The 19957-nt window shown below is 45.3% G+C and overlaps 1 protein-coding gene across 1 annotated transcript in view; it reads right to left on the bottom strand.

Annotated features, from left to right (window-relative positions):
• The window catches only part of thsd1 (thrombospondin, type I, domain containing 1), a 51714-nt gene that overhangs the window by 15982 nt on the left and 15775 nt on the right, over positions 1–19957 (bottom strand). The window contains exons 2-5 of the mRNA XM_029770398.1: positions 9700–9832; positions 2416–2610; positions 1704–1969; positions 1345–1556 (exon numbers count right to left, since the gene is read on the bottom strand). Of these exons, the coding sequence (XP_029626258.1) occupies positions 1345–1556; positions 1704–1969; positions 2416–2610; positions 9700–9760 (734 nt within the window). The 5' untranslated portion in view covers positions 9761–9832. The remainder of the gene's footprint in view (positions 1–1344; positions 1557–1703; positions 1970–2415; positions 2611–9699; positions 9833–19957) is intronic.

Here is a 19957-nt window from a genome sequence, read left to right as displayed (position 1 = left end):
AGTAGTATAATACCCAGCCCTATATAGTATAATAGTATAATTCCCAGCCCTATATAGTATAATAGTATAATTCCCAGCCCTATATAGTATAGTAGTATAATTCCCAGCCCTATATAGTATAGTAGTAGTATAATTCCCAGCCCTATATAGTATAGTAGTATAATTCCCAGCCCTATATAGTATAGTAGTAGTATAATTCCCAGCCCTATATAGTATAGTAGTATAATTCCCAGCCCTATATAGTATAGTAGTAGTATAATTCCCAGCCCTATATAGTATAATAGTATAATTCCCAGCCCTATATAGTATAGTAGTATAATTCCCAGCCCTATATAGTATAATAGTATAATTCCCAGCCCTATATAGTATAGTAGTAGTATAATTCCCAGCCCTATATAGTATAATAGTATAATTCCCAGCCCTATATAGTATAATAGTATAATTCCCAGCCCTATATAGTATAATAGTATAATTCCCAGCCCTATATAGTATAATAGTAGTATAATTCCCAGCCCTATATAGTATAGTAGTAGTATAATACCCAGCCCTATATAGTATAGTAGTATAATTCCCAGCCCTATATAGTATAGTAGTAGTATAATACCCAGCCCTATATAGTATAATAGTATATTTCCCAGCCCTATATAGTATAGTAGTATAATACCCAGCCCTATATAGTATAGTAGTAGTATAATTCCCAGCCCTAGAGACTAATCCAAGGGAGAGACTAATCAAAAAAGGAGACTAATCCAAGGGAGAGACTAATCCAAAAGTAGAGACTAATCAAACTAAACTAGGTTTCTCCTTTTATCTTTGGGTAGAAAACACATGATTTTGTACGACTCAAAATGGGTAAGAATACTACAAAGATCCAGCATACAAAAAAGACCAAACTCATTTCAGGTCAAATAATTTACCAGGACAAATTAGCTAGCAACAGAATGCTAGCTACATCTCCATGAATGTTTCATGTGTCTGTCGACCTGTCTCCTAATTAATACAGTTGGTTCACAGTGGGTTTTGGTATTTTAATCTGCGTGTGGTGAACGTGCGCATCTTGTGGGGGACAGACAAAAATCAACATGCGCACGATGGCGCACTCGGATGCAGGCGCGCAGGCCGGTTTGATCAAGGTGTAAAGCTGCGTTTACACAGGCAGCACAATTCAGATATTTAATTCACTAACTGATCACATCTGATCTGATTGGTCAAAAGACCAATTAGTGGGGGGGGGGGAGAAAAAAAAAGATCAGAATTGGGCTGCCTGTGTAAACGCAGCCTAAAACACTCTATCCAGTCCTTCATTGAATTCATGTTAAAAAGATGGTCAAACAACCAGTGTACCTGATGAAGTCTCGCTCTGTGAAATGGAACGCACACAACAGATCCACCGTTTGAGAATGCAGCTCTTTGATTGGGTGCCGTGTCCGGGCGCGGACCTTGTCGATGCTATTTCGACCAATCTGGTTGAACTCCAGGTAGCTGACCTCCAGGAAGAGGGCGGAACCAAGGCCAGAGGAGCAGGACTGGAACAGCTCATTGGTCGAGATACCCACCTGGGAGAGACAAAGGGGACGAGGGTTAGACAGCAGTGGCTCACTTGAACGATACCTAAAGGTGATAAATTGCTGCTATTATGTTCCGGCTATCATTAAGTTTATAACAACCAACCATCCATCCACACATACAGACCCTCTCCTCACCTGGAAGGATCCTGACTGGTTGCTGGCTCGGTCCACGGCAATGTGAAAGGTCGGCCACTCCACCTGAAGCTCAGAGCTCCACCACCAGGTGGCAGTAGTAGTCGTAGTAGTGGTCGTCGTAGTAACAACCCCATTCCCATCTCTATCCGTTAGGCTAGCATTAGCATTAGCATTTGCATTAGCATTAGAATTGGCGGTTGCGTAGTCAATCTGCTCCAGGCGGAAGTGGAACGTTCCAGCATACAGGAAGCAGGAGCAGTTGAACTCTAAAATCAAGTCAGATCAAAGTGTATTTGTAATATTGGATACAGCGTAGTGTTTACATAGTTCAATGAAATGTTTGGGCCAGCTTTTAGAATGAAATGAAATGCTTCCTACAACAGAGTACATATACAGTATTTAGAGAGTTTGTCCAGCTTTTAGAATGAATGAAATGTTAGCGCTTTACAGCGTTCTATTTCTCCATTCATGACGAGAATTTGGAATCTTGTACAAATTCAGAAAATTCTGTGAACTGCTATTGGTCAATATTGCCCATCGGGAGCCAACATGGCCGCCATGAAATGTAGTTTCACGTAAATGCATCAATAATGCAGGAAACCTCAAATGTCCTCGCTAAATACACGGCTCTGACGTTCAGTAAAAAAAAGAAGTAAAAGGCTGGTTGTCTACAGACGATGTCGTTAAACCAAGTGGAAACCAGAGCACTAACCTAATCTCCCCTCTGATTGGTTGGCTGGCAGGGTCCTGGTGAGCAGGGTGGCATTCGTTTCCGTGTCAACCAGAGTTAGGGTCATGTTCCGGATGTCGGAGGAAGCATTGCGCTCTGCGGTGTCGTAGTTGAGGAACACACTGCTGTTGCTAAGGGCAACATGGACGGAGGGCCACAGGTGGAGGCCAGCCATAGCTGTACAGTCAGAGAAGGGAGCAGATAGACAGTAAGAAAAATCATGTAGATTTTAGTCCATTTCATCAATTATGGTATCTCTGTGTTTGTTTGTCTGTCTGTCTGCCTCTCTATGTCTCGGTCTGCCTCTCTATGTCTCTGTCTGCCTCTCTATGTCTCTGTCTGCCTCTCTATGTCTCTGTCTGCCTCTCTATGTCTCTGTCTGCCTCTCTATGTCTCTGTCTGCCTCTCTATGTCTCTGTCTGCCTCTCTATGTCTCTGCATCTCTTTCTGTCTGAGTTTGTCTCGGTCTGTCTCCGCATCTCTTTATCTGTCTGTCTCTCTCTCTCTCTCTCTCTGCCTGTCTGTGTATCTGTGTCTCTGCCTGTCTCTGTGTATCCGTCTGTCTCTCTCTCTGCCTGTATCTGTCTCTCTCTCTGCCTGTCTCTGTGTCTCTCTCTGCCTGTCTCTGTGTCTCTCTCTACCTGTCTCTGTGTCTCTCTCTACCTGCCTCTCTGTCTCTCTCTACCTGCCTCTCTGTCTCTCTCTATTTCTGTCCGTCTCTCTCTGTATCTTTGTAGTACAGGGCTGCAGTGGCATTGTGATGTGTGAATGCCGCTGTGTATAGGTCACATCCTGTCACACCCTACAAAGGGAAGAGGGTGGAGGAACAGACTGCCCCTCCCTTCAACCATCTCCCCCATCTCTTCAACACTCTCTCTCTCTCCCTTCCCCTCTCTCTCTCTCCCTTCCCCTCTCTCTCTCTCTCTCCCTTCCCCTCTCTCCCTCTCTCCCTTCCCCTCTCTCTCTCTCTCCCTTCCCCTCTCTCTCTCTCTCTCCCTTCCCCTCTCTCCCTCTCTCCCTTCCCCTCTCTCTCTCCCTTCCCCTCTCTCTCTCTCTCTCCCTTCCCCTCTCTCCCTCTCTCCCTTCCCCTCTCTCTCTCTCTCCCTTCCCCTCTCTCTCTCTCTCTCCCTTCCCCTCTCTCCCCCTCTCCCTTCCCCTCTCTCCCCCTCTCCCTTCCTCTCTTTCCCTCCCTCCCTTTATTTCCTGTCCCAGTGGTCTTTCCTCTCTCAGCAGGTTTGAATGGGTTTGGTTGACCTTCATACTAAAAAGGTATGTCCCTATTGGCACCCTATTCCCTATTTAGTGCACTACTTTTGACCAGGACCCACAGGGAATAGGGTGCCATTTGGGACAACCGTCAATAGCAAAAGGTAGAGTAGAACAAAGAGAAGTGAGATTTTTTAAAAAGTCAAAGTATTTATAGAAATCAACTTTGTTGTGTGTTTATGTGCCTTCAGAAAGTCACACCCCTTGACTTTTTCCAGATGTTGTTGTGTTACAAATTGGGATTAAAATGGATTTAATTGTACTTTATTTATTTTCAACGATCTACACAAAATACTGTAATGTCAAAGTAGAAGAAAAATTCTAAAATGAAAAGTATATATATATATATATCTATATATATATATATATATATATGTGTATGTGTGTGTGTGTGTGTGTGTGTGTGTGTGTGTGTGTGTGTGTGTGTGTGTGTGTGTGTGTGTGTGTGTGTGTGTGTGTGTGTAATATATGTATGTACATATGTGGCAGGTAGCCTAGTGGTTAGAGCGTTGGACTAGTAAAAGGTTGCAAGATCGAATCCCCGAGCTGACAAGGTAAAAATCTGTCGTTCTGCCCCTGAACAAGGCAGTTAACCCACTGTTCCCTGGTAGGCTGTCATTGAAAATAAGAATTTGTTCTTAACTGACTTGCCTAGTTAAATAAGGTTAAAACAACATTTAATGTATATATTTACAGTTGAAGTCAGAAGTTTACATACACCTGAGCCAAATACATTGAAACTCAGTTTTCCACAATTCCTGACATTTAATCCTAGTAAAAATTCCCTGTCTTAGGTCAGTTAGGATCACCACTTTATTTTAAGAATGTGAAATGTCAGAATAATAGTAGAGAGAATGATTTAATTCAGCTTTTATTTCTTTCATCACATTCCCAGTGGGTCAGAAGTTTACATACACTCAGTTAGTATTTGGTAGCATTGCCTTTAAATTGTTTAACTTGGGTCAAACGTTTCGGGTAGCCTTCCACAAGCTTCCCACAATAAGTTGGGTGAATTCTGGCCCATTCCTCCTGACAGAGCTGGTGTAACTGAGTCAGGTTTGTAGGCCACCTTGCTCGCACACACTTTTTCAGTTCTGCCCACAAATTGTCTATAGGATTGATGTCAGGGCTTTGTGATGGCCACTCCAATCAATACCTTGACTTTGTTGTCCTTAAGCCATTTTGCCACAACTTGGGGTCATTGTCCATTTGGAAGACCCATTTGCGACCAAGCTTTTAACTTCCTGACAGATGTTTTGAGATGTTGCTTCAATTTATCCACATAATTTTCACTTCCTCATGATGCCATCTATTTTGTGAAGTGCACCAGTCCCTCCTGCAGCAAAGCACCCCCACAACATGATGCTGCCACCCCCGTGCTTCACGGTTGGGATGGTGTTCTTTGGCTTGCAAGCCTCCCCCTTTTTCCTCCAAACATAACGATGGTCATTATGGCCAAACAGTTCTATTTTTTTTTCATCAGACCAGAGGACATTTCTCCAAAAAGTACGATCTTTGTCCCCATGTCCAGTTGCAAACCGTAGTCTGGCTTTTTTATGGCGGTTTTTGGAGCAGTGGCTTCTTCCTTGCTGAGCGGCCTTTCAGGTTGTCGATATAGGACTCGTTTTACTGTGGATATAGATACTTTTCTACCTGTTTCCTCCAGCATCTTCACAAGGTCCTTTGCTGTTGTTCTGGGATTGATTTGCACTTTTTCGCACCAAAGTACGTTCGTCTCTAGGACACAGAACGCGTCTCCTTCCTGAGCGGTATGACGGCTGCGTGGTCCCATGGTGTTTATACTTGCGTACTATTGTTTGTACAGATGAACGTGGTGCCTTCAGGCATTTGGAAATTGCTCCCAAGGATGAACCAGACTTGTGGAGGTCTGCAATTTTTTGTCTGAGGTCTTGGCTATTTTCTTTAGATTTTCCCATGATGTCAAGCAAAGAGGCACTGAGTTTGAAGGTAGGCCTTGAATTACATCCACAGGTACACCTCCAATTGACTCAAATTATGTCAATTAGCCTATCAGAAGCTTCTAAAGCCATGACATAATTTTCTGGAATTTTCCAAGCTGTTTAAAGGCACAGTCAACTTAGTGTATGTAAACTTCTGACCCACTGGAATTGTGATACAGTGAAATAATCTGTCTGTAAACAATTGTTGGAAAAATGACTTGTCACGCACAAAGTAGATGTCCTAACCGACTTGCCAAAACTATAGTTTTAACAAGAAATTTGTGGAGTGGTTGAAAAATGAGTTTTAAATCACACCAACCTAAGTGTGTGCATGCATGCGTGCGTGCGTGCGTGCGTGTGTGTGTGTATGCATACATATCTTAACTTTAAGTATTCAACCCTCTGAGTCAATACATGTTAGAATCACCTTTGGCAGCCATTACAGCTGTGAGTCTTTCTGGGTCAGTCTCTAAGAGCTGTGAGTCTTTCTGGGTCAGTCTCTAAGAGCTGTGAGTCTTTCTGGGTCAGTCTCTAAGAGCTGGGAGTCTTTCTGGGTCAGTCTCTAAGAGCTGGGAGTCTTTCTGGGTCAGTCTCTAAGAGCTGGGAGTCTTTCTGGGTCAGTCTCTAAGAGCTGGGAGTCTTTCTGGGTAATTCTCTAAGAGCTGGGAGTCTCTCTGGGTAATTCTCTAAGAGCTGGGAGTCTCTCTGGGTAATTCTCTAAGAGCTGGGAGTCTCTCTGGGTAGTTCTCTAAGAGCTGGGAGTCTCTCTGGGTAATTCTCTAAGAGCTGGGAGTCTCTCTGGGTAAGTCTCTAAGAGCTGGGAGTCTTTCTGGGTCAGTCTCTAAGAGCTGGGAGTCTTTCTGGCTGTGAGTCTCTAAGAGCTGGGAGTCTTTCTGGGTCAGTCTCTAAGAGCTGGGAGTCTTTCTGGGTCTCTAAGAGCTGGGAGTCTTTCTGGGTCTCTAAGAGCTGGGAGTCTTTCTGGGTCTCTAAGAGCTGGGAGTCTTTCTGGGTCAGTCTCTAAGAGCTGGGAGTCTTTCTGGGTCAGTCTCTAAGAGCTGTGAGTCTTTCTGGGTAATTCTCTAAGAGCTGGGAGTCGTTATGGGTCAGTCTCTAAGAGCTGGGAGTCTTTCTGGGTCAGTCTCTAAGAGCTGGGAGTCTTTCTGGGTCAGTCTCTAAGAGCTGGGAGTCTTTCTGGCTGTGAGTCTCTAAGAGCTGGGAGTCTTTCTGGGTCAGTCTCTAAGAGCTGGGAGTCTTTCTGGGTCAGTCTCTAAGAGCTGGGAGTCTTTCTGGGTCTCTAAGAGCTGGGAGTCTTTCTGGGTCTCTAAGAGCTTTACACACCTGGATTGTGCAACATTTACCCATTATTATTTTTTTAATTCTTCAAGCTCTGTCTAATTGGTTGTTGATCATTGCTAGACAGCCATTATCAAGTCTTGTCATAGATTTTCAAGCTGATTTAAGTCAAAACTGTAACTAGGCCACTCAGGAACATTCAATGTTGTCTTGGTAAGTAACTCCAGTGTAGATTTGGCCAGGAAAACCTGGTTCAGTCTGCTTTCCACCAGACACTGGGAGATGAATTCACCTTTCAGCAGGACAATAACCTAAAACACAAGGCCAAATTACACTGGAGTTACTTACCAAGATGACATTGAATGTTCCTGAGTGACCTAGTTACAGTTTTGACTTAAATCGGCATGAAAATCTATGACAAGACCTGAAAATGGCTGTCTAGCAATAATCAACAACCAATTAGACAGAGCTTGAAGAATTATATAATGGTGTACAATCCAGGTGTGTAAATCTCTTAGAGACTGACCCAGAAAGACTCACAGCTCTTAGAGACTGACCCAGAAAGACTCACAGCTCTTAGAGACTGACCCAGAAAGACTTACAGCTGTAATCGCTGCCAAAGGTGATTGTAACATGTATTGACTCTGGGTGTGAATACTTATGTAAATGAGATATTTCTGTATTTCATTTTCACAATATTTGCAAAAAGTTCTAAAACCCTTTTCACTTTGTCATTATGGGGTATTGTGATGTCATTATGGGGTATTGTGATGTCATTATGGGGTATTGTGACGTCATTATGGGGTATTGTGACGTCATTATGGGGTATTGTGATGTCATTATGGGGTATTGTGATGTCATTATGGGGTATTGTGATGTCATTATGGGGTATTGTGATGTCATTATGGGGTATTGTGTGTAGATGAGTGAGAAGAAACATCAATTTAAACCATTATGAATTCAGGCTGTAACAACATGTGGACTAATACTTTCTGAATGCAGTGTGTGTGTGTGTGTGTGTGTGTGTGCACAGTGCATGTGTCAAAAGGTAAATATGCGAAACAAAGAAAGTACATATCTACTTACAAGTCACGGACATTAAAAAGACAACATTGATAACGATCACATTTGGGAAAGAGGAAACAGTACCCGGCATAATTTATTTTCATTGTTTTGCATCCTGCTACCGAGCATCATAGCCTGCTACCGAGCATCATATCCTGCTACCGAGCATCACATCCTGCTACCGAGCATCATATCCTGATAACGAGCATCATAGCCTGATACCGAGCATCATAGCCTGCTACCGAGCATCATAGTCTGATACCGAGCATCATATCCTGCTACCGAGCATCATATCCTGCTACCGAGCATCATAGCCTGATACCGAGCATCACATCCTGATACCGAGCATCACACCCTGCTACCGAGCATCATATCCTGCTACTGAGCATCACATCCTGATACCGAGCATCATATCCTGCTACCGAGCATCATATCCTGCTACCGAGCATCATATCCTGCTATAATCTCCACCCAGCACAGCCAGTAGAGGACTGGTCACCCCTCAGAGCCTGGTTTCTCTGGTCTACCCAGTACAGCCAGTAGAGGACTGGTCACCCCTCAGAGCCTGGTTCCTCTCTACCCAGTACAGCCAGTAGAGGACTGGTCCACCCCTCAGAGCCTGGTTCCTCTGGTCTACCCAGTACAGCCAGTAGAGGACTGGTCACCCCTCAGAGCCTGGTTCCTCTCTACCCAGTACAGCCAGTAGAGGACTGGTCCACCCCTCAGAGCCTGGTTCCTCTGGTCTACCCAGTACAGCCAGTAGAGGACTGGTCACCCCTCAGAGCCTGGTTCCTCTGGTCTACCCAGTACAGCCAGTAGAGGACTGGTCACCCCTCAGAGCCTGGTTCCTCTGGTCTACCCAGTACAGCCAGAAGAGGACTGGTCACCCCTCAGAGCCTGGTTCCTCTGGTCTACCCAGTACAGCCAGTAGAGGACTGGTCACCCCTCAGAGCCTGGTTCCTCTGGTCTACCCAGTACAGCCAGTAGAGGACTGGTCACCCCTCAGAGCCTGGTTCCTCTCTACCCAGTACAGCCAGGAGAGGACTGGTCACCCCTCAGAGCCTGGTTTCTCTGGTCTACCCAATACAGCCAGTAGAGGACTGGCCACCCCTCAGAGCCTGGTTCCTCTCTACCCAGTACAGCCAGTAGAGGACTGGCCACCCCTCAGAGCCTGGCTCCTCTGGTCTACCCAGTACAGCCAGTAGAGGACTGGTCCACTCCTCAGAGCCTGGTTCCTCTGGTCTACCCAGTACAGCCAGTAGAGGACTGGTCACCCCTCAGAGCCTGGTTCCTCTGGTCTACCCAGTACAGCCAGTAGAGGACTGGTCACCCCTCAGAGCCTGGTTCCTCTCCACCTGACACAGCCAGTAGAGGACTGGTCACCCCTCATAGCCTGGTTCCTCTCTAGGTTTCTTCCTAGGTTTTGGCCTTTCTAGGGAGTTTTTCCTAGCCACCGTGCTTCTACACCTGCATTGCTTGTTGTTTGGGGTTTTAGGCTGGGTTTCTGTACAGCACTTTGAGATATCAGCTGATGTAAGAAGGGCTTTATAAATACATTTGATTTGATTGATATGACGCTCCATTCCAGCGTGGCCAATAGGAAGAGGAGCACCGGTGTGGAACCCTGTGACAAAGTTTTGTTCCAGGCCAGCACTAAAACCCTCAAGCCCCTCCCACTCACCGTATCCCAGCGTGGCCAATAGGAAGACGAGCAGCGGAGTCGGCGTGGAATCCTGTGGCATTCCGATGCGTGAGCCCCGGAACCCCCACACTGTCACACCACATGACACTCCTCCTCCAACATCCTAAATGCTCTGAGGAAACACACACAGACCAATCAGGATGCACCAATACAAACAAATATGGTGCTGCTGGTGATAGACAACATACTCAGAATGTTACCTGGTGATATGGTGCTGCTGGACAACATACTCAGAATGTTACCTGGTGATATGGTGCTGCTAGACAACATACTCAGAATGTTACCTGGTGATATGGTGCTGCTAGACAACATCCTCAGAATGTTACCTGGTGATATGGTGCTGCTAGACAACATACTCAGAATGTTACCTGGTGATATGGTGCTGCTAGACAACACACCCAGAATGTTACCTGGTGATATGGTGCTGCTAGACAACATACTCAGAATGTTACCTGGTGATATGGTGCTGCTAGACAACATACTCAAAATGTTACCTGGTGATATGGTGCTGCTAGACAACACACTCAAAATGTTACCTGGTGATATGGTGCTGCTAGACAACATACTCAAAATGTTACCTGGTGATATGGTGCTGCTAGACAACACACTCAGAATGTTACCTGGTGATATGGTGCTGCTAGACAACACACTCAGAATGTTACCTGGTGATACGGTGCTGCTAGACAACACACTCAGAATGTTACCTGGTGATATGGTGCTGCTAGACAACACACTCAGAATGTTACCTGGTGATATGGTGCTGCTAGACAACACACTCAGAATGTTACCTGGTGATATGGTGCTGCTAGACAACACACTCAGAATGTTACCTGGTGATATGGTGCTGCTAGACAACACACTCAGAATGTTACCTGGTGATATGGTGCTGCTAGACAACATACTCAGAATGTTACCTGGTGATACGGTGCTGCTAGACAACACACTCAGAATGTTACCTGGTGATATGGTGCTGCTAGACAACACACCCAGAATGTTACCTGGTGATATGGTGCTGCTAGACAACACACTCAGAATGTTACCTGGTGATATGGTGCTGCTAGACAACACACTCAGAATGTTACCTGGTGATATGGTGCTGCTAGACAACACACTCAGAATGTTACCTGGTGATATGGTGCTGCTAGACAACACACTCAGAATGTTACCTGGTGATACGGTGCTGCTAGTGATTGACAACATGTAGAGACAGAATACAGACAGAGGAATTTGCTTTGGGTTAATTTCAGTGTCTAGGTCTGAAAAATGAAACCTCATGTTAGCTGTTAGCTCCTAGTGCTAACGCCTCATCTTTATCTCAGTGGGCTCAGTGCATAAAGTCAGTAATGGACATAGGTTATTATGTTGTTACCGTGTAAAGTGTTAAGTGTACAACATTACCGTGTAATGTAGTGTACAGCATTACCGTGTAAAGTGTCAAGGGTACAGCATTACCGTGTAGTGTAAAGTGTTCAGCATTACTGTGTAAAGTGTCACAGCGTGACCCTCAGCTCAGTCACACTCTCTCCTAACTGAAATAAACGTAACATAACTGCCTGTAAGCACAATGGAGCTGCTCCCTTTCCTCATCTCCCCTACCTCCCTCCTCTCCCCCCCCCCCCCTCTCCCCTCCCTCCCTCCTCTCTCCCCTCCCTCCCTCCTCTCTCCCCTCCCGCCCTCCTTTTCCTCTCTCCCCTCCCTAATATAGTTTTCCATACAGTGTGGAACAACAGTGAAGTTAAAATAACTCTCTGTCTGGTGATAGAGGGAATACACTGTCTGTCTTCGTGTTTGCTTCCATTAAAGAACACCCTCTGTGTTCTGTTAGACAGGTAACTCTTTATCCACAATGTAGCAGGGGGTGTAAAGCCATTATAGCAGGGGGTGTAAAGCCATTATAGCAGGGGGTGTAAAGCCATTATAGCAGGGGGTGTAAAGCCATTGTAGCAGGGGATGTAAACCCATAACACACATTTTTCCAGCAGCAGAATATGATTGATAATGTCAAAAGCTGCACTGAAGTCTAACAAAAACAGCCCCCAGAATCATTTTATCATCAATTTCTCTCAACCAATCATTATGTCATATGTTTAAGTGCTGTGCTTGTTGAATGTCCTTCCCTATAAGTGTGCTGAAAGTCTGTTGTCAATTTGTTTACTGTAAAATAGCATTGTATTTGGTCAAACACCATTCTTTCCAGAAGTGAACTAAGGGTTGGTAACAGGCTGATTGGTGGGCTATTTGAGCCAGTAAAGGGGGCTTTACTATTCTTGGGTAGCAGAATGACTTTAGCTTCCCTCCAAGTCTGAGGGCACACGCTCTCTCTAGTAGGCTTAAATTGAAGATGTGGCAAATAGGAGTGGCAATATCGTCTGCTATTATCCTAAAACAAATTCCATCCAGATTGTCAGACTCTGGTGGCTTGTCATTGTTCATAAGGAATTCAAAATTACAATGCTTGACTTTCATAATTTGGTCAGTTATACTTGGATGTGTAGTGTCAGCGTTTTTTGCTGGCATGTCATGCCTAAGTTTGCTAGTCTTACCAATTAAAAAATAATTAAAAGTAGTTGGTAATATCAGTGAATTTTGTGATGAATGAGCCATCTCAGTGAATGATGGAGCAGAGTTTGCCTTTTTGCCCAAAATGTCATTTAAGGGGCTCCAAAGCCTTTTTACTATCATTCTTTATATCATTTATCTTTGTTTCATAGTGTAGTTTCTTCTTCTTTTTATTCAGTTTAGTCACATGATTTCTCAATTTGCAGGAAATTTGCCAATCCGCTAGCAAACAATTACCGCATTGGAACTCTGGATTGTCAATATTGTCTCGTAATAAAACACAGCTTCTACAGCACTGGAAACGTTCATTAGTTATTCCAGGCCAAGCGGGCTCCATTGCAACCTAGCTAGCTGGTAGTAGGTGTTGACACAGGTATCCCAGTTCTTGAGTTCTGAAATTTCTCAGGGTTGAATTGGTGTCGCCCTCGCGTCTGCTTCATCAAACCACTTCCGTATTGGGCACATCACTGGTACTTCCTGTTTGAGCTTTTGTTTGTAAACAGGAGAATGGAGTCATGGTCAGATGTGCCGAAGGGAGGGCCTTGTACGCGTTTCTGTGGGTAGAATAAAAGTGGTCTAGAATTGTATCACACCTAGTGGAGCAGGAGACATGTTGGTAGAAGTGAGGTAGTTACGGTTTTAAGACTCCGCCCAGCAGAAACGGAGTCTCTGGGTGAGCGGTTTCCTGTTTGTTTCATGGCCCCATACAGTTGATTTGAGTGCCAGAGTGGTGTTGGCTTCTGGTGGAATGTAGACAGCCGTGATAATTACGAACTCTTGGTAGATAAAAGGATCTGTAATTTACCACACTCCCTCTCCTTTCGACTTCCCCGAAGCTGCTGTACAATCCTGCCTCTGCATGGAGAATCCACCGAGTACTACGTGCATAGCGTCATCATCCAGCCACGTTTCAGGAAGACGTAATATGGCAGTATTATCAAGTCACTCTGATAGGAGACTCTCGAAACAAAAAAAACTCATCCATCTTATTCTCCAGTGACTGGGCATTTTGGCCAATAGAACGGAGGGGAGCGCCGTTCGGTTTTCTCTTCACCTCAATTTCACCAGGACTCCACCTCGTCTCACACGTCTACGCATGCTGTGTTTTGGTAGAACAAAGGAATAGGGTCCGGTATGAACAGTGGAACAATTGGAGTTGAATGTCGTATTCAAAGTCGAAAAAGGAGGTTCAGTAACTGTCGGTCTGATGTCCAGAAGTGCTTGGCGTTTTAAATAGTTATTCCAACCCTGTCCGGCGGCCATCTTGTCAATGTCAAGGCTTTGTGATACTAGTATGAACTTTGATAAAACACGATAAAAAGTCAATAGCAGGTTGAAACTCTTAAGATGTCGGCCTTCTCCGTCAGGTAATAATTATTACTCCGACAGTGCAGTAATAATACCGAGCAATACGCACCACAGTGGGTTGGTGGTACCTTAACTGGGGAGGACGGGCTCGTGGTAAGGAATGGAGCGGATCAGTGGAATGGAATCAAATAGATCAAACACGTTTCCAGGTGTTTGATGCCATTCCGTTTGTTCCGTTCCGGCCATTATTAGGAGCCTCCACTGATACGCACATGATCCAAAAAGTAAAATGGAAGGAACTCTGAAATATTAGAATGAGCAATTATATAAATCCGGATTTTATATATATATATATATGAATAGAAAAGATGTGGACAGTAGTAGTTATATAGAATGAACCATGACTAGAATACAGTATATACATATGAAGTGGACAGCAGTAGTTATATAGAATACAGTATATACATATGAAGTAGACAGCAGTAGTTATATAGAATACAGTATATACATATGAAGTGGACAGCAGTAGTTATATAGGATGAACCATGACTAGAATACAGTATATACATATGAAGTGGACAGCAGTAGTTATATAGAATACAGTATATACATATGAAGTAGACAGCAGTAGTTATATAGAATACAGTATATACATATGAAGTGGACAGCAGCAGTTATATAGAATACAGTATATACAAATGAAGTAGACAGCAGTAGTTATATAGAATACAGTATATACATATGAAGTGGACAGCAGCAGTTATATAGAATACAGTATATACAAATGAAGTGGACAGCAGTAGTTATATAGGATGAACCAGGACTAGAATAGGGTATATACATATGAAGTGGACAGCAGTAGTTATATAGGATGAACCAGGACTAGAATACAGTATATACATATGAAGTGGACAGCAGTAGTTATATAGAATACAGTATATACATATGAATTGGACAGCAGTAGTTATATAGGATGAACCAGGACTAGAATAGGGTATATACATATGAAGTGGACAGCAGTAGTTATATAGGATGAGCCAGGACTAGAATACAGTATATACATATGAAGTGGACAGCAGTAGTTATATAGAATACAGTATATACATATGAAGTAGACAGCAGTAGTTATATAGGATGAACCAGGACTAGAATACAGTATATACATATGAAGTGGACAGCAGCAGTTATATAGAATACAGTATATACATATGAAGTGGACAGCAGTAGTTATATAGGATGAACCAGGACTAGAATACAGTATATACATATGAAGTGGACAGCAGTAGTTATATAGGATGAGCCAGGACTAGAATACAGTATATACAGTTGAAGTTGGAAGTTTACATACACATTTAAACTCAGTTTTTCACAATTCCTGAAATTTAATCCTAGTAAAAATTCCCTGTTTAAGGTCAGTTAGCCTCACCACTCTATTTTAAGAATGTGAAATGTCTGAAAATAGTAGAGAGAATGATGTATTTCAGCTTTAATTTCGTTCATCACATTCCCAGTGGGTCAGAAGTTTACATACACTCAACATGTCCCATGTGGCTCAGTTGGTAGAGCATGGTGTTTGCAATGCCAGGGTCGTGGGTTCGATTCCCACGGGGGACCCAGTACGGGGGGGAAATTTTTTATGAAATGTATGCATTCACTACTGTAAGTCGCTCTGGATAAGAGCGTCTGCTAAATGACTAAAATGTATTTGGTAGCATTGCCTTGGGTCAAACGTTTTGGGTAGCCTTCCACAATAAGTTGGGTGAATTTTGGCCCATTCCTCATGACAGAGCTGGTGTAACTGAGTCAGGTTTGTAGGCCTCCTTGCTCGCACACGCTTTATCAGTTCTGCCCACAAATGTTCTATGGGATTGAGGTCAGGGCTTTGTGATGGTCACTCCAATACCTTGACTTTGTTGTCCTTAAGCCATTTTGCCACAACTTTGGAAGTATGCTTGGGGTCATTGTCCATTTGGAAGACCCATTTGAGACCAACTTCCTGACTTATGTCTTGAGAAGTTGCTTCAATTTATCCACATAATTTCCGCTTCCTCATGATGCCATCTATTTTGTGAAGTGCACCAGTCCCTCCTGCAGCAAAGCACCCCCACAACATGATGCTGCCACCCCCGTGCTTCATGGTTGGGATGGTGTTCTTCAGCTTGCAAGCCTCCCCCTTTTTCCTCCAAACATAACGATGGTCATTATGGCCAAACAGTTCAATTTTTGTTTCATCAGACCAGAGGACATTTCTCCAAAAAGTACGATCTTTATCCCCATGTGCAGATGCAGACTGTAGTCTGGCTTTTTTATGGCGGTTTTGGAGCAGTGGCTTCTTCCTTGCTGAGCAGCCTTTCAGGTTATGTCGATATAGGACTCGTTTTACTGTGGATATAGATACTTTTGTACCTGTTTCCTCCAGCATCTTCACAAGGTCCTTTGTTGTTGTTCTGGGATTGATTTGCACTTTTCGCACCAAAGTACGTTCATCTCTAAGAGACAGAACGCGTCTCCTTCCTGAGCGGTATTACATTTACATTTACGTCATTTAGCAGACGCTCTTATCCAGAGCGACTTACAAATTGGTGCATTCACCTTATGATATCCAGTGGAACAACCACTTTACAATAGTGCATCTAAATCTTTTAAGGGGGGGGGGGGTTAGAAGGATTACTTTATCCTATCCCAGGTATTCCTTAAAGAGGTGGGGTTTCAGGTGTCTCCGGAAGGTGGTGATTGACTCCGCTGTCCTGGCGTCGTGAGGGAGCATGTTCCACCATTGGGGTGCCAGAGCAGCGAACAGTTTGGACTGGGCTGAGCGGGAACCGTGCTTCCTCAGAGGTAGGGGGGCCAGCAGGCCAGAGGTGGATGAACGCAGTGCCCTTGTTTGGGTGTAGGGCCTGATCAGAGCCTGAAGGTACGGAGGTGCCGTTCCCCTCACAGCTCCGTAGGCAAGCACCATGGTCTTGTAGCGGATGCGAGCTTCAACTGGAAGCCAGTGGAGAGAGCGGAGGAGCGGGGTGACGTGAGAGAACTTGGGAAGGTTGAACACCAGACGGGCTACATGGTCCCATGGTGTTTATACTTGCGTACTATTGTTTGTACAGATGAACGTGGTACCTTTAGGCTTTTGTAAATTGCTCCCAAGGATGAACCAGACTTGTGGAGGTCTACAATTTTTTGTCTGAGGTCTTGGCTGATTTCTTTTGATTTTCCCATGATGTCAAGCAAAGAGGCACTGAGTTTGAAGGTAGGCCTTGAATTACATCCACAGGTACACCTCCAATTTACTCAAATGATGTCAATTAGTCTATCAGAAGCTTCTAAAGCCATGACATAATTTTCTGGAATTTTCCAAGCTGTTTAAAGGCCCAGTCAACTTAGTGTATCTAAACTTCTGACCCACTGGAATTGTGATACAGTGAATTATAGGTGAAATAATCTGTCTGTAAACAATTGCTGGAAAAATTACTTGTGTCACGCACAAAGTAGATGTCCTAACCAACTTGCCAAATCTATAGTTAATTAACAAGAAATTAGTGGAGTGGTTTAAAACGAGTTTTAATGACTCCAACCTAAGTGTATGTAAACTTCCAACTTCAACTGTACATATGAAGTCGGTAAAACAGTATGTAAACATTAGTAAAAAAGTGGCCAGTGTTCCATATCTATGTACATAGGGCAGCAGTCTCTAAGGTTCAGGGCAGGGTACTGGGTGGTAGCCGGCTAGTAACAGTAACTAAAGTTCAGGGCAGGGTACTGGGTGGTAGCCGGCTAGTAACAGTAACTAAGATTCAGGGCAGGGTACTGGGTGGAGGCAGGCTAGTAACAGTAACTAAGGTTCAGGGCAGGGTACTGGGTGGTAGCCGGCTAGTAACAGTAACTAAGGTTCAGGGCAGGGTACTGGGTGGAGGCTGGCTAGTAATAGTGACTAAGGTTCAGGGCAGGGTACTGGGTGGAGGCTGGCTAGTAACAGTCACTAAGGTTCAGGGCAGGGTACTGGGTGGAGGCTGGCTAGTAACAGTCACTAAGGTTCAGGGCAGGGTACTGGGTGGAGGCTAGTAACAGTCACTAAGGTTCAGGGCAGGGTACTGGGTGGAGGCTAGCTAGTAACAGTAACTAAGGTTCAGGGCAGGGTACTGGGTGGAGGCTGGCTAGTAACAGTAACTAAGGTTCAGGGCAGGGTACTGGGTGGAGGCCGGCTAGTAACAGTAACTAAGGTTCAGGGCAGGGTACTGGGTGGTAGCCGGCTAGTAACAGTAACTAAGGTTCAGGGCAGGGTACTGGGTGGTAGCAGGCTAGTAACAGTAACTAAGGTTCAGGGCAGGGTACTGGGTGGAGGCCGGCTAGTAACAGTAACTAAGGTTCAGGGCAGGGTACTGGGTGGAGGCCGGCTAGTAACAGTAACTAAGGTTCAGGGCAGGGTACTGGGTGGTAGCCGGCTAGTAACAGTAACTAAGGTTCAGGGCAGGGTACTGGGTGGAGGCCGGCTAGTAACAGTAACTAAGGTTCAGGGCAGGGTACTGGGTGGAGGCCGGCTAGTAACAGTAACTAAGGTTCAGGGCAGGGTACTGGGTGGAGGCCGGCTAGTAACAGTAACTAAGGTTCAGGGCAGGGTATTGGGTGGAGGCTGGCTAGTAACAGTAACTAAGGTTCAGGGCAGGGTACTGGGTGGAGGCTGGCTAGTAACAGTAACTAAGGTTCAGGGCAGGGTACTGGGTGGTAGCTGGCTAGTAACAGCAACTAACGTTCAGGGCAGGGTACTGGTCGGAGGCTGGCTAGTAACAGTAACTAAGGTTCAGGGGAGGGTACTGGGTGGTAGCAGGCTAGTAACAGTGACTAAGGTTCAGGGCAGGGTACTGGGTGGAGGCTGGCTAGTACCAGTAACTAAGGTTCAGGGCAGGGTACTGGTCGGAGGCTGGCTAGTAACAGTAACTAAGGTTCAGGGCAGGGTACTGGGTGGAGGCTAGTAACAGTGACTAAGGTTCAGGGCAGGGTACTGGGTGGAGGCTGGCTAGTAACAGTAACTAAGGTTCAGGGCAGGGTACTGGGTGGTAGCTGGCTAGTAACAGTCACTAAGGTTCAGGGCAGGGTACTGGGTGGAGGCTGGCTAGTAACAGTAACTAAGGTTCAGGGCAGGGTACTGGGTGGAGGCTGGCTGGTAACAGTAACTAAGGTTCAGGGCAGGGTACTGGGTGGAGGCTAGTGACAGTAACTAAGGTTCAGGGCAGGGTACTGGGTGGAGGCTAGTAACAGTAACTAAGGTTCAGGGCAGGGTACTGGGTGGAGGCTAGTAACAGTAACTAAGGTTCAGGGCAGGGTACTGGGTGGAGGCTAGTAACAGTTACTAAGGTTCAGGGCAGGGTACTGGGTGGAGGCTAGTAACAGTAACTAAGGTTCAGGGCAGGGTACTGGGTGGAGGCTAGTAACAGTAACTAAGGTTCAGGGCAGGGTACTGGTCGGAGGCAAGCTAGTAACAGTCACTAAGGTTCAGTGCAGGGTACTGGGTGGAGGCTAGTAACAGTAACTAAGGTTCAGGGCAGGGTACTGGGTGGAGGCTGGCTAGTAACAGTAACTAAGGTTCAGGGCAGGGTACTGGGTGGAGGCTGGCTAGTAACAGTAACTAAGATTCAGGGCAGGGTACTGGGTGGAGGCTGGCTAGTAACAGTAACTAAGGTTCAGGGCAGGGTACTGGGTGGAGGCTGGTAACAGTAACTAAGGTTCAGGGCAGGGTACTGGGTGGAGGCTAGTGACAGTAACTAAGGTTCAGGGCAGGGTACTGGGTGGAGGCTAGTAACAGTAACTAAGGTTCAGGGCAGGGTACTGGGTGGAGGCTAGTAACAGTAACTAAGGTTCAGGGCAGGGTACTGGTGGAGGCTGGCTAGTAACAGTAACTAAGGTTCAGGGCAGGGTACTGGGTGGTAGCTGGCTAGTAACAGTAACTAAGGTTCAGGGCAGGGTACTGGGTGGAGGCTAGTAACAGTAACTAAGGTTCAGGGCAGGGTACTGGGTGGAGGCTGGCTAGTAACAGTAACTAAGGTTCAGGGCAGGGTACTGGGTGGCGGCTGGCTAGTAACAGTGACTAAGGTTCAGGGCAGGGTACTGGGTGGAGGCTGGCTAGTAACAGTGAGTAAGGTTCAGGGCAGGGTACTGGGTGGTAGCCGGCTAGTAACAGTAACTAAGGTTCAGGGCAGGGTACTGGGTGGAGGCAGGCTAGTAACAGTAACTAAGGTTCAGGGCAGGGTACTGGGTGGAGGCTGGCTAGTAACAGTAACTAAGGTTCAGGGCAGGGTACTGGGTGGAGGCTAGTAACAGTTACTAAGGTTCAGGGCAGGGTACTGGGTGGAGGCTGGCTAGTAACAGTAACTAAGGT

Source organism: Salmo trutta, chromosome 12 (genome assembly GCF_901001165.1).
Source record: "Salmo trutta chromosome 12, fSalTru1.1, whole genome shotgun sequence".
NCBI lineage: Eukaryota > Metazoa > Chordata > Actinopteri > Salmoniformes > Salmonidae > Salmo > Salmo trutta.
This window is presented reverse-complemented; position numbering and strand designations above follow the sequence as displayed.